We start from the raw sequence: 14,737 nt of genomic DNA, 5'->3' as shown, positions 1-14,737 counted from the left end.
ATGTGGGGTGTACCGTGAGGGCTTCAGAAAGCCCGAACCAACTGAACCCTGGTACCAGTGACAATGCACCTGACTTCTGCACAAGCAACTGATGTGATGGTAGCACGGTGGGCTTGGAGAAGTGGGTCTGGAGAGAGCATCCAGGGCTCACCTCTCTACTTAGGAGAGCAAAATGGTTTGTTATGTCCATTTGCTAGTGTGAATTACATGTCCCTGGATGGATGTTCAAAAGGTTAAATATTGAAATGTATCTGGAAAAAATGACTGCGTATACAAGCTACAGTATCTTGTGTGATGCATTTAATATCCCTAATTTACATGCTGACAACTTTGCCATTTCTAAACAATGTTATCATTCATCTTTCTGATGATTAATCAGCACAAGCTTCAAACACTGTTTATCACACTTTGATGCAGCAATCAAACAAGAAAGGCAAGGTGTTACAGGGGCGTTTTTTGTTTGGGTTTTTTTTTCAAAAATCTTACAGTATTTACAAAAAGATGCTTTATTTTTTCTAACACCATTCTTAGAATTATTCACTCATTCACAATCAGTCATTGTATAAAAACGTCATTCAGAAATAGGTTTTAAAATACACCCACCCCTGTTGCATAGTATACAGAAAAATAGGCGAGAGTCAAGACACTTGATTTTTGAATGAGAATGTGAACTGATTCAGAGGTACAACATCTCTGAGGAAGAAAGATGCACTTCTCAAAAAATGATCAGCTGTAGTTCTCCTGATGCTAATGAGCTTCTTGCAGGTCTACTATCAAATTTCCCTTTTACAGATCAAGTATCTTTTGAGGTGTGTTGCCATACACACAATGCTTGCATTAAGGTCAAACAAATCATATTGCGATTAGATTTACTCTGCAGTATTTGCATGTGGACACTGACTACTGTGAGTTACACAAAGTACTCACAAGGATCAATGTTGGTTTCATGTGTCATGGCTCATCCCTGGAACAACTCAGTGGACCTGATTTGTTATTTCCAACTTCTGTATAATTGAGAGTCTGAATATACCCTTATACTTTGAGGATCTTTTCTTCTGTAAGAGGACCTTGGGTTCTGTTCACTGTAAGAGTTAAAAGGGCAGGCTGTGGAGGGATTAACAGGCACTGACTGTATCTATCCTGTTGACTTTCAAACAAAACTTGGTAATTTAGTCATTTGGTTATCTTGTATACTGATAATTTTTTTGCTTTAAAAATGTGCTCCAGTGAATTCATCGAGCCTGGTCCATTAAAGAGCAACAGGGAACTCTGAACAATAGGTGCTTGTTTTACAGCTACTGCAAATGCTTCGAAAGCACTAAATTGCCTTTTATACTCAACAGTCTAATAACAAAGACTGATTTTCTCCCTTTTTTTCCCCAATTGATTTGATGGTTCACTTGAGCTTTAAAAACACATTACATAAATCTTTACGGTTATTATAGAAGTCTTTTGTCAAGTTTAATTTGGTGTTTGGTTTTTTTTCCATGGTGTAATCATTCACCCTTAAACTCACGGTACCACACATACCCAGATCGTGCTTGACTCTGGATCCATAAGAGTAGTAAGTCCTAAAGGTTTATTTTGCATGGGGAGGGACGTAAATCCTTCCAAAGGCAGTTTGTCACTGAAAGCTCTTGGTTCAGAGGTATATCAGAAAAAGCGCCAAGCACTCCCAAAGGCACCTCTGACAACAGCTCTATCCTCTCCTGCTATTTAACTTTGCCGTTACAACTTTGTTTGGGCTTGATAGGCTGTGATGGAAATATTAGCTAGGATTAACTGAGAGGGTGGGAGATCCATCAGTGTAGACCTCTCTCCCCGCTGCAGAATAAAGGGGAATGTGCTGCTCACCGGGCAGATGTGTAGAAAGCAAGAGCTGGTAGAAAAGCAGTAAGTGTTGAAAAACCTTCAGGAACACAATTGGGTACAAACCCCTAAAACCTGAGCAGATGATATTCTCTTCACCAGAAAAAGCGGAGAGGCTGTTAAATGCCAGGCTTCCTCATCCTACTTTCTCCTGACCCCTGTGTGTCCAGATGCCTCTTCACTTTCCTCCTGTTTTTGAAGTGGAGGATTTCTATTGTTCTCCCCTTTCCCAGCACACCCCCCCCGCCCCGCCCCCGCGTGGTTTGTGAGGAAAGCCGGGCCCTGGAGGTGTGCAGGGCCAGGTCTCACTTTGGGGAAAATGAAGAAGGGAAGGCTGGGAGAAGTAGGATGCTCTCACTGCAATCCCACCGATCCACCTCTCTCGGCATTATGATCACTCAGCAAAGCACTTGGGTCTTTGACGAACGGGTTGGTATAGATGGGGTTTGGCTGGCCCTGTAAGGAGAAGGTGGGGCTCTGCTGGTGGTGGAGCTGGAGCTGAAGGAGTGAATCAGAAAGAACCCAGTTAAATGCACAGAGGTTTATCTCCATGCCTGAGCTTCTCAGCACTGGGAGCCAGGGTGAGCCTCTCAGTTAAAGATGCTGGGGTAAGATGTGTTCAATGCTCAGAGATGTCCACGTGCACACACCAGAAAATTTTGCGGATAGCCAGCCGGGATTCTGCTCTCATTGCCAGCGCTATAAATCTAGAGCAGCGACACCGACTTTTCTGGCTGTGTTTGGAGCAGCACAAAACCCAGCTTTACATTATAACCACTGTAAATGCAGGATGGGTCAAATTCATGCTTGGCGGAGCACGACGGAGGAGTGGGGGACAGCACTCTATTAATGAAGCTATTATTCAAACGAAGAACTTTAAAAAAAAAAAAAGAGAAGGATGGAGTTGCTGGTGACACTGACCAACATTGTTCGGGGATCACAGTAAGGAGATCTGCTGGGCGAACAGGGAGAGCAGAGCTAGCGCCAGGGCGCAGCTGCCGCCCGGGGGGAGCGGTGCCAAGGGGGCCGTGTTTCGGAGCATGCACTCCACCCTGGACCAGGAGCCATTGTTGGGCAGCGGCTGTATTCCTGCCAGGCTGCACATGATGTTGTAAATATCCACGGATCTGATGGGAGGCGCTCGGAAGTTGGATCGGAAATCTGTAGGGAAAACAGGCAAAGAGAGGAGTTGGCGTTGTATGGCTTGGGGTTAGCTCCTGAAATGTGGGCTGCTGCGGGGCAAGGGCCTTCCCTCAGACTTACCCAGCAGGCTGGGATGTGGCACACTGTACAATTTACAATATAGCTCAGCAAAAACATTTTAAATGTTTTTATTCATTATTTTTACTTCTAGTCCAATTTTATTCTGAAAACTAAAAAAATAAAAAATTAAGTACGGGAGCTACTTTACTGTGTGTGCTTGGTAGAAGATTTGATAGCCTCAAATAATTGTATTGCACATTCTGCTTTCCTTTCGCTCCTGTCTGCAGTTGCAGCCTGGTGCTCAGCGGTGTTTAAAGGGCCTGATGAAGTGGAAACCAGGGGGTTTGTGTCTGTCCGTCAGACAGGTGGCTGAGGTGTGCTGCAGCCTTCTCAAAGAAAGTGCTCTGCGTTAGTGAGTCCGAGTCGACCAACAAAAAGAGAATTCATGTGTTTCAAAGAGAATTAAAAATTTAGGCCAAAATTTAGGAAAATAGGGCAAAGGTATAGAGATACTGCACTGAGATGTCTGAGAGAGGCTGACCAAATCCCTTCACATCTCTCTGTCCTGTTTCTCCAGCTACAAAACAGATACAGAGCTAGAAACCTTCCTGGCATCCAGCCGTAGTGAGGAAATCCTGCCATCTCTTTGTAATTTTGGGGTGTCACAGAGTGCCACATCAGGGTCCTGACGTGCCAGGGGCTGCAGGGATGCTGGAGCAGGGGCCATGGGGCTGTAGGTAAGCGGGACACCAAGGACGGTGGCATTGTACCTGGCCCATATGCGATGAAGAAGGCTCTCATGTCCATGAGCTCGTTGTCATAGCCGTGCCAGCCGTTCTGCCAGGCCTCCTTCCTCCCCGTCCCGTTCTCCCAGAAGGGCAGCTTGTCCCTGCTCTGGGCGAAAACAGCAGAGCGCGGTTAGTGCCCGCCTGCCGGGCTGCGCGTGGGGTGCCATGGTGTGCCATGTTGTGTCTCCATGCGCTGTACCACCCCATCAGGCCCCTGCACCATACTGTCAGTTGCACAGGGGCTCATCACCAGGAGGGCTGATCCTTGGCTTTGCCATCTCAGGGAGTAGCCATCTCCCAGCTGAGCGGGGAGGACAAATTTCTGCCTCTCGCTCATCTAAATTTCTGCCGTGAGCTCAAAGTGTCACAGCTATATGTGACGCCTGTAAGCAAGGTGGTGTCCCTCTCCTGCTGCATGCTAGCGGTGCCGCTCTCCCACCCAGCGCCACGCACTCCCGTGGATTTGATCGGGTGTTGTTCTGCCCAACATGCCATTGGTACCATAGAAAAAGCAGCCATTTTTGCTCCATTTGACTAGTCAGCCTAAACAATACAAATACCACCCCTACCATATACTTTCTAATAATTATTATTTCTTCTCCCTGCTCATTTTAGTATTAAAGCAATGAAGTTCCTTCCAGGAAACACAGATTTGGATCTAAGATGGTACCCCTCTCCCTGGCATAGACCACTCTTAGTTTTATCTCCCTGTTTAGTGGATCCATGTTTTAATAATTTGTCATCATAATTTTTGTTTTTCCTTGGCCATATTGCACTTAAGTTGTACTTTTAAATTCCTTCCTTACTTTCTCCTGCTCTATATTAACAGCTCTTACCAGACTACCTACAATAGGGCCATATCCTGGCCCCCTCGGGAGCAGCGGTCTGGACCAACCCTCTCCATGAATTTCTCTTGTCCCATGCTCCCTAGGGGTGGCAGCAGGTGTGACACTCCAGATATCCCCAAAACTACGGCAGGAATTTCACTTTAATGGATGAAGAACATCACCTGACAGTTTATTAGACCCCTGGCATTAATTTCTCTGATGGTTACAGAGAAGGAGCTACAGTTGCCTAAAATGACCAGGTCTGGGCTGCACACTCCATCACAGGAGCACAGAAGATGCCCCAAGAGTCTCCCACATTCCCACCCTGGGCAAGTGGTGCTGCAACCGCTGCAGATGGTTAAGCAGATTGACCGAGGATCCCATTTCTTTTACAAACATTTGTTTGATTCTTGTTTTCCTCCTCTGCCCAAGAAGAAAGCTGACCGTGCGCAGGAGCACTGAGGACAGCAATGGTTATGGCTATGAGGTGTAGTTCTTCCGACTGCTTTCCAGGGGAGCCCCCGGAGTAGCCCTTGCTTTTCTTCGTATGTAATAGTCAGCAGATGTACCAAATAATTAAACAATTTTAGCTGACAAATTAAACCTCTTTCCTTGTCCCCATCTATTTCACTGACAGCACTCAGAGCAAGCCAATGAGAAAACAGACTCCTTCCCCCTCTTTCTACCATAGCACCTCCTTATGCCGTGGCTCTGCTTACTGTGCTTCCTGGGGGCTAATTGTCACTGGGCTGCTCACCATTAGGCGACCCGTACAGCATTTGTTAGCACCAGCTCCAGACAAGCCAAGTCACATCTAATTTGCGGTGTTTCTTTGGCAGTATCATGACATTGCCGAAGCTACACCCCTCCACGGTCCTGTCAGCTGTTGTGGACTCAGCTGCTTCCCCAGGAATGTCAAACGCAGGAGGTAGGGTGCCTTTCCATCACCCACCCAGGCACCAGGAGATACCTACTCGCAGCTAGATGTGCAGTCAAAGCACAGTCATTTCCATTATTTTTGCTGCTAGTTGGGTCAGAAAACACTACTTTTTCTTTCACAACTGCAGCTGAAGTGAGAGCTTGTGAAACCACTGTTAACAGCAGTAGCTTGAGGGAAAGGGCTGTGCAAGCGTCTCAGCGCTGCCCTCCTAGAGCAACAGGCTCTGCCTTACAGCAAACCCCACAAAGCCCTGGGGCACCTCTGGGGCCAGGGCGCTGGCAGCACCCCAACATGCCTGCCTTAGCAAGCCCAAATGGGACAGAGGACTCAACCAAGACATTAATTTATCATGCTCAGCCTAAGCTCAGGCTAGCACTGCTCCTCAAAGGTGAAGCAGGGGTGTCTGGGACTGCTGACGATGGACTTTTCCCTGCATGTGCGCGGTTAGAAGCTGTACAGCAACTGTTCCCTAAAACTTGGGAAGTACACTGGGATGGGTACAGGGTGAGCGCACAGCCCTGAGGGCTAACGCTGTTGTTGCATGCAGGAGAGCAGCTGGGGGAAATTCAAGGATGGGGATCACTCACTCACTCATGTGGAGGGAACAAGATAATATTAGCAGACCAGCATCAATACAGCTGAAGATGTGTGGAATCCTTCCTCATCCTGCTTTAACTGAAATGTGGATGGACTTTTGTTCCTATGCTCCTTGCTGGGGAAAACCCACAACTTTCCAGATACATCCTCTTTCTCTCTCTCAAAAAAAAAAAAAAAAAAAAATCCCCTTTTTCAAACAGCTTATAGCTATCCACTAGCCAACAGAGAGTTAAAACACCCCATGAGCATGACAGGGAAGAGCTGAATATCCTCTCTTCGGTGGTTTGGGCAGGAAATATAATAGAAGGCTCAATTATTGCTTTAAAAATATGACAGGAAACTTTCATTTTCATATCCCATTCACAGATAATGAAAATGTACCAAGGAGAAGGAAAATCTGACAGCATTAATGAGAGGACATTCTTGAAAATCAGAAACAATGGGAAGGAATGGGCAGAGAGACAGAAATAATTACCATAGCAGCAGTGTTTGCTGCACTGTTATTAAGGTTTGTCAGAGTTTCAATGATTTTTTTTAAGTGCTTTTTTTTTCTTACAGACTATGTAAAAATGTTCTGTGTTGAACTTCTGTACAAAAGAGTTTAGTTGTAATTTTTAAAATCATTTTGACAAAAATGTTTCAGATTTCTACTTTATGTGTCTGAATCTTAATTCTGGCTTTTTCTTTTTTTTTTTTTTTTTTTTTTTTAACCAGAAATGTGGTGCTCACCCATCCATACTCAAAAGCAATCGGGTTTTTTTAGAGGTGCACTTTTTTTCAGGTGTAGAAATTATTATCCTAAAGTCAGGTTGGCTAGCGAGACATGTGGTGATGTGGATCACCTTCAGCAAAGCCTGATAAGCAGTAACTCTGAGGTACATGAAAGAAAATGCTCAAATGAGTGACAATAATCTGCAAGGCAATGATGGGCAATGACTATGCTGGGACACCAAAAAACCCCAGGACGCCTTGGTCCTGTTGCCAAGTTACTGACTTAATGTATGGCCTTGAGCAAATCACTTAGTATTGCTCCCCTGTTTACCCACTTAGAAGATACACAAGTTGCCTTGCCCTCCGAGCTGTGGTGAGGCGCAGTTAATATCTGCAATGTGAAGATGCTCAGTAGCAATACAAGTACAAAATAATAATAAGAACAACAATAATTTATAGTAACACAATAAGTTGGTATGAAAAATCTCTTCATGTGCAAGTCTAATTGATTTGCTGCTCAACAAGCTCTCAGATTTCAGCGTATGCACTGGGTATCTCTGAGGAGTAAACCCCCGTCTGACCCTCCTGAGACTGGAGGGCTTGGGAGAAACAGGGCATTTTTAGGACAGAGTCTGGTGGGTGGGAAGCCAGGCAGAAGGATAAGTTGCCACAAAGTACTGCTGAATGGAGAGACAGTAAGAGCTTGAAATGGAAACACTCTTTTTGTGCCTGAGATGAAGGTAGATGGGCAGGGGAGAGAGGAGTAAAGCAACAGAACTGGAATGCAAAATACAAAAACTCCTCCTGCTTTATGATGACACAGAAAAAAGAACGATCTTGACTATTTAATTTTGTCTAGCTTCAGCATAGCTGCCATGCCTTTAGGCTCTTTTAAGCACACGGCAATACTTGACATTAGCTTTGTAGTCATCCCAGGTAAGTGATGTAACACTTTAACTCAATGCCCAGCATAGACTTGTACATTTTTCTTATTGTTTTCATATATTGCACCTTTTCACATTCATGTCTAAGTATTTTGCTTCTCTACTTTACCTCTACTATGAACCATCCTTTCTCGGCCACGAGAGTTAGAGGAGACACAAATTTTCCTTTTTTGTAGAAAAACCTGTCTGGAATATCCTGTATGTTATAAACATGCATGTGTTCCACAGCTTTCAGTTTTTGATATATCTGCAAAGAAAACAAATGTTAGGACACCATATGGCTGTAAAGAGCATATATGCACCTATGGATACATGGAAATACCTGAATTTGTAAAATAGCTAATTCCTTTTAATGGCTAATCATCAGCACGTTCAAACTGGGACTTTGCCGGTCCAAAGATGATGGCTGTGCAAAACCTGTTTATGCGGTTTAGGAGGTTCTGAAAACTTGGATCATAAACACATAGGAACGCATGAATTCATGTATGAAATATATTTATAATACATGCACTCACAAATGTATGCATGTAAGTATATCAATGTGCAGCGATAGACCAGCAGAAACCAAACCACCACAGGGGACAGTAAGCTAAGTGGTGAAAGATGCTCAGAGGCACCACGTGGACTGGGTACAGATGCAGAAAAGGGATATTGCCTTTGGCCTCTGCCACTCATTCCCTCTTTGTGCTCTTGAGTGAACAATTAGTGTCACCTCACCTGTGTTTCTTACACTTAACTAGTCAAGCCCTATCAAAGGGATTGATAGTGCTTAATTATCTGCTTCATAAGGATGCCGTGAGATTAATCAGCCAATGCCTGCGGCTTTGAAGCTGCACAATGCTGTACAAGTGGTTTATTAATATTAATCATACTGTCTGGAATATAATCACACAAATGTGGTTAAACCCCAAATTATTCAGAAAAATATTTTAAATGTCTAAAGAAGATGTTCATATGCCAGGAAGAAGGCAGTTATTGGAGTCCCCAGAGTGTATATTGCTCTTTTGCTTAAATATAAATAATCCTTAGGAATAAATAGCTCGATTCTGCAAAGAATGAAAGGTCCTTCATTAGCCTTTTAGCTAAGCCCCCCTTCCATGTATATGTGTGCAAGAGATTTGCACTGATACGCAGTTGCCAAAAGGACGGCACCAGGGTGTGACGGCACGACTCAGCCAGACCCTCCCACCATGACCTGGACTAGAGAGTGGTCCTGGTGTTTCACCAGTACTTCGGGTGCTTCAAAATGGAGTAACTCTTAAAGATGATAACCACTATGTTATAATATGATCTAATTCCTAAACATGGCTCTTTAAAGTGAATTAAGAATAGAGGAATCTGGCTATTGGGAAACAGAAAATCAACTTTATTTCACTTAAAAAAGCAGCAATCCACTAAGAAGTCCTAAAAAGAAATGAAGGAAGAAAACAAAACCATGGTGCGATGCACTGTACTTTATTATCCTTAGGGATATTAGGCTGTTTAATGAGAGAGAAGCATGTGCTTAAGAGCTTTGTCGGATGAAACCCCACATTTGCATGAAGTCGCAACTTATACTTGCCCTTCTTTGAAGGCCTGGCCTACAAAAATAGGGATCTCTGACTTAAGGCTGAGGCGAGCATCTATAAACTCTGTGATCCCCTGCAGGAACTCTGAGTGAATTGCTTACACATGCCTCTACGACAAATTTCAATTCTGGCACTAATTTTAAATGTTCACAATATCACAGCTATACAACTCCTGGAGAGCCTGTTTGGGTGAAAAAATTAGCAAATATTCTCTTAAAAATATTTGCCCAAGCTACAATATACTGGAATTGGCTAAAATATAATATAGAAAACAAAATTATTCACCTGGAGCATGGACTGCCAATTTTGTACATCCACTCATCTATATTCTGAGGACAGCAATAATGACTTCTCAAGCACTGGTTTCTGGTTAAACTATAATGTACTAGTCTATTAGTTACAGATGCTGCATTTTCATTCTTTTCAAGTGGTTTCCAAATTTTTTCCTGTATTGTTTTAATTTGTCCCTTAAAATCCTGCAGTTCTAGCCTTGGGCTTTTATGGTTGATTCAATCCCACATGCTTGTTCATCAAAATTCTTCAAAGGAGAATATTGTAAAAAAAATTGGTTTTTGTAATTCTGGTCTAATGGAGTTAATTCCTCACACTCCATGGGAGTTTACTGGAATATGAATGCCTGACCTCCTCCAGATCATTTGAAAATCCCAGCTAGAGTGTCAATAAATTGAGTCTTATATATATAAAATCCTAAAAATGGGTTTTGAGCTAAAATCTTTCAGCTATTTATCAGATGCACATAGTGGTGGGGTTTGAAAGCATGTATCTGTGCCAAATAACAGTCAAAGTTCACGTTTTTTAATTTGGCTGGTGTGACTTTCTTTCAGAAACCAGTGTCACAAGAGTGTCACAGAATCCAAGTCTGACTCCCGATAAGAGCCTCAGGCTGATTTTTACACACATATCTGAGACCGGGTTTTGGATGTTGCGAGCAAACAAAAGACATAATTGTCATAAAAAACAAGGAAACACAGAACTAAATAAATACGAATAAGCTGTACTTACCTCTGCGTGCTTCTCTGGAGCTGGCCAGAGGCTCACAACAGGACCTCGATCCTTCATTTGTATGGTATCACTCATATTGATATAGTTTTTCAGCTCAATCACTTTGTCCGCCCAAGAGATGTCTGTCATCCCATGATCAGAGAAGAGGAGGACGTTGACATCATGCTGAAGACCCATGCTCTGTGAAGCGAGTGCATGACAGCCGTTATGGCCAGGAATGTGTTTTGCTTTGCCTGCTGGCAAATTTTAATTCCCACTTGACTGCCACTGATTTAGTGGAAGTTGGCCAGAAGGAGCATGGTTGCAAATGCCCTTCAGTGTGGTTTGCCACCACCCGTAATGGTGGATGTCCACTTTCACTTGCTGCCCTGGAAGAGTCTGAGAGGTTAGCGCCAAAGACAGATTTGCCAAAATAAATCCACCCCTCTGCTAAATAACTAGATGCTACATCCCGGTCCCACAAACCAGTTGTCCCAGTTTGTCTTAGACAGGCCAAATGGCTGGGGAAGAGCAACTTTTTCATGGTACACCTGTGGCAGGGGTATTTCTCTCTTCCCCTCCCAAACACAGGCATTTAGCATTAGAGCTTTTATAATTCAGTGAAATTGGAAATACATCTTCCTCTCCTCATTGAAACACATAAAAAACTCCAACATGCATTTATCATTGTCAGAAATATTCACAGAATCAACATTTACCGAAAAACTTGGTATCCTCCTTTTCTCACTGCAAAATAATTTAGATAATGTTTTTTAAAACAAAGTTTAAAGTACAAAGTTCTGAGTGGTGCCATAAAAACCACTATAAAAGTTAATTGTCTGATTCCACAAACCTTAGGAAGTGAGTGGTTCTGATTTGTTCGCCTACTATAAAGCCCAGCCGGCAACACATGTTATAAACAGAGCAACATGTATATCGGTTTATGGCTTCCTGGGGCTATTGGTATAATAAGCCACTAGGAGGATTATAATGCCATCGACAAAAATAAAAATCAGGGGAATGGTGCCTTGACTTCCACGTGATCTCGGTAGCCTCTTTTTCTCAGGAAATAAAAGTTTACAGCCAACGCATCCAATTAACAGGCATTAAATAGGCTCTCGGGAGTGCCACAAAGAGCAGTTTGAAAAGTCTTTTCCAAACGCACCCGGGAGCTGGGTTTTTGGACGCCACTCACCTTGATGAGCGTGATCATGTTGCTCAAGGCTTTGTCCACCTCCTTCAGAGCGTTCTTCCGCTGCTGGGACGAAGGGCCGTAGTGGTGGCCTTCCACGTCAATGCGCTCGTAGTACACAGCAGCCATTTCGGCGCTGCCGTTGCTGGAGGTGGGAGGAGAGGAAGGAGTGAGAGGCTGTCACACATGGAGAGCTCCTGGCTGCCGGCATTATTGTCCTCACCGCCACGTAGAGCCACAAAACCGCAAAGGAACATTTTCCGCTTCCAGCCTGGGCTTCCTAGCCGCTCTCGCAAGGCTGGGCTCCTTACTCACGCCCAGAGTCGCCTGGGTTCGCGTGAGACTCCCATCAGAGATGACAGGTAGAGACTGGCATATGCAAACACAGGCTGGCCTGGCAGCCCTCTGCTACCTTTTGAATTAGGAAGGAGGCTTTTCCTTTAATGACAATGAAAGACCTAGAAGAAATACTAATTTCTGTGCTGAATGCCCTTATTAAAAGTATTGTGGGAATTACCCATTAAATCTGCTTTAATTAAAGTTTGGCACTTCTGACTTTCTCCTGTGTGAGGTCTTCCAAACCACCGAGGTCAGCTCAGGATGTGTTCTTCCATGACCTTGCAAAATCCCGAGTGGTATGAATTGAGGTGAAATTTTAGATGGGGTTTTTATGCAGGAATATGACCAAAGGAAAACTAAGGTAATCTCAGAGTTGCACAAGTTTAGCTGATCACACGTTTCTGCACTGAATGCCCTCAGCCTAATTAGTGGGGATTGCGCATACATCAGTGCTTAATTACATTTTCATGACCACTCTACAGTTCACTGTAAAGCTCCCTGAGAGCAGTCGTGTGGATAAAATTGCAAATCCATGCTCATGAAGTTCAAACCCAATCTTTTTCTACTGTACTTAATATATGACAGGGTGTGCCATCCATAATACATGCCCTCATCCAGATCAAGATCCCTACAAAAAGATGTGTGATGTCCTGACAGGTCCACCTTCTCTGATTAAAGACACCCGAGTAGTCTGGTGTAATGAGTGAGACAGAAGAGAAAAAAATCAGAGGTGAGGGACTGACTGAATGAATTAGGGTCTGTCATTTGCATTTTTAAGTTTGCTGAAGGCCTTAGAGGAGCAGTCCTGTAGGAAGCCGAAGGTCTCTGCTGTGGTGGGAATTTCTCCACTGATGGCCCTGAAGAACAGTGTTCTTTCTCACTCTTCATGATTTTAAAATCATTCAAATGAAGCAGCCCTTCCCTCCCCCCAATTTCATTTTAAGCATTACTTTCCATCTGTATTAGGCATAAATTAATTTCTAAAATGTAACCCTGTAATTTCTATATTGCATGCACACTCACTGGACCTATTGAAACAGTTTTCTTCTGCTGCAGTGTCTATTAATTAGCTATTTAGACTGCTTTGTGTCACACTGCTTTGTGTCTTCTCACCTGTAACTAAATGATCAGAAGCTAAGAAACAGATTTATTGCATAGAACAAGTGGTCTTATTTAGGCTGTGGTGAGATTTCTCAGTGAAGGCTCAGTGCTGTAAGGATGAACATTCAACTTTTTACATGACTTCAGTGGGACAAGATCCAGTTATGTGGCATGCTTAGGAATTTGCAGGATTGGGTACAGCACATCCAGAGCTTGTAAGACTGAGTTTGACTCTGTTTCCTGTTTTCCTAAGAAAACTAGGCATCTCTGATCTTGGCTTGCATGGGAGAAGTACTCTGTCTTTCTAACTGTGCGTTAGTCCTGTCCTCTCCCATCAGCAGTAATTTTCAAAAGAAATGGCTAAGGAAAGCTTGCTGAAGAAAACTGGATGGCATCGATGGCAATACCAAAAAGGGTTTTGTATTTTATCAACAGACTTTTGCAAACTTCGTGACACCTGTCCAGGATGGTAAGTAGATTACCACAGACCTTAAATTATAGTTGTGGAAAAGACATACGGGATGTTTTAGCTTTACTTGCCAAAAATGGGTGCTTGACTTTCAGTTTTGAATATTTTTGGTCTGAACAATGGTCTCAAAGCACCTGTTTGAAGAGACTGGAAAATATTCCTGAAAGATGGTTTCCTCTGGTTGCCAAGAGGAGCTCAGTGGCTCCCTGATGAGTTAGGTACTCCTGCCCTTGCAGAGAGCATTGATAAAACTCCCTTTGACCCTGGTGAAGCTAAGATAGGTCAGGATGTTCCTTTGCCCAAATTCAAGTTAATCCTAGGCCACCATGCCACAATAAAGGGCTTACTTTCTCTACCTTGAAGTCCCTGTAAGGTTTGCTAATGGTGGGAGCATAAGTGCAGTTCATTAGCTACTAATACCTGCCATTAGGGCAACTGACCTTGCCACAGGCTGTTTTCCCACATATACCTAGTGCCAGCCTCAGCCTAATGGGCTTTTTCAATTAGTTGGGGTGTGGAAAGGAAACAGGCTGGATTTGCCAGCCTTTGAAGATGTAGATGACAATAAAACACAGCTCAAGACTCTTCTACCCAGAGATGCTAACTCCTGCTAAATGAATACACCTGCAATAAAGGCACTTCAGAGGCTTTACTTCTTATGGGCTGGCCTAGCAGCACTGAAAATTGTTTGCTAAATTTCAAAGGACTAAACAAAGAGGATGAATGAGAGAAAGGATAAGGAAAACCTACCTGATTTTTAATCTGTTCATTCTCTACCCTCCTTTCTTACTGTAAGTCTCTGCAGTATTTACACCCACAACTGATTATTAATTTTATCAATGATCATTCCTTTTTCCTCTTTCCTGCCTTGCTGCAGACAGGGCGCTTAGTTTAAAGAAAAGGAACCCAGGCAGAAATTCAAGAGGGATGGTGTGTAAATGGACACCAGAGACCAGACCTCCCACAGCTCCAGGATGATCTGTAGGATTTGGCCTCTTCAGCAGGCTGTAGCTGGTGTTTACGGCAGACATCGCGGTGGCAGGGATTTGCTCTTTTCTTGAAATCACTAGCTTTCACCTCTTGCAAGCAGCCCCACCAACACTGTTGTGTCTCTGCCCTTTTCTTCTTTTCCACGGAAGGCAGCAGCAAGCAGCCTTGTGATTTAGGCTGAATTAGCTATTGAAACC

At 43.6% G+C, this 14,737-nt stretch overlaps 1 protein-coding gene across 1 annotated transcript in view; it reads right to left on the bottom strand.

Moving 5' to 3' along the window:
* Positions 1 to 490: 490 nt before the first annotated feature.
* ENPP6 (ectonucleotide pyrophosphatase/phosphodiesterase 6) overlaps positions 491 to 14,737 on the bottom strand; it is a 33,921-nt gene continuing 19,674 nt past the window's right edge. The window contains exons 4-8 of the mRNA XM_075027952.1: positions 11,645 to 11,786; positions 10,471 to 10,650; positions 7,989 to 8,126; positions 3,843 to 3,966; positions 491 to 3,030 (exon numbers count right to left, since the gene is read on the bottom strand). Coding sequence (XP_074884053.1) covers positions 2,807 to 3,030; positions 3,843 to 3,966; positions 7,989 to 8,126; positions 10,471 to 10,650; positions 11,645 to 11,786 — 808 coding nt within the window. The 3' untranslated portion in view covers positions 491 to 2,806. The remainder of the gene's footprint in view (positions 3,031 to 3,842; positions 3,967 to 7,988; positions 8,127 to 10,470; positions 10,651 to 11,644; positions 11,787 to 14,737) is intronic.

Source organism: Buteo buteo, chromosome 1 (genome assembly GCF_964188355.1).
Source record: "Buteo buteo chromosome 1, bButBut1.hap1.1, whole genome shotgun sequence".
NCBI classification, from domain to species: Eukaryota; Metazoa; Chordata; class Aves; order Accipitriformes; family Accipitridae; genus Buteo; species Buteo buteo.
The sequence above is the reverse complement of the archived record's forward strand: the minus strand, read 5'-3'. Positions and strand labels throughout refer to the sequence as shown.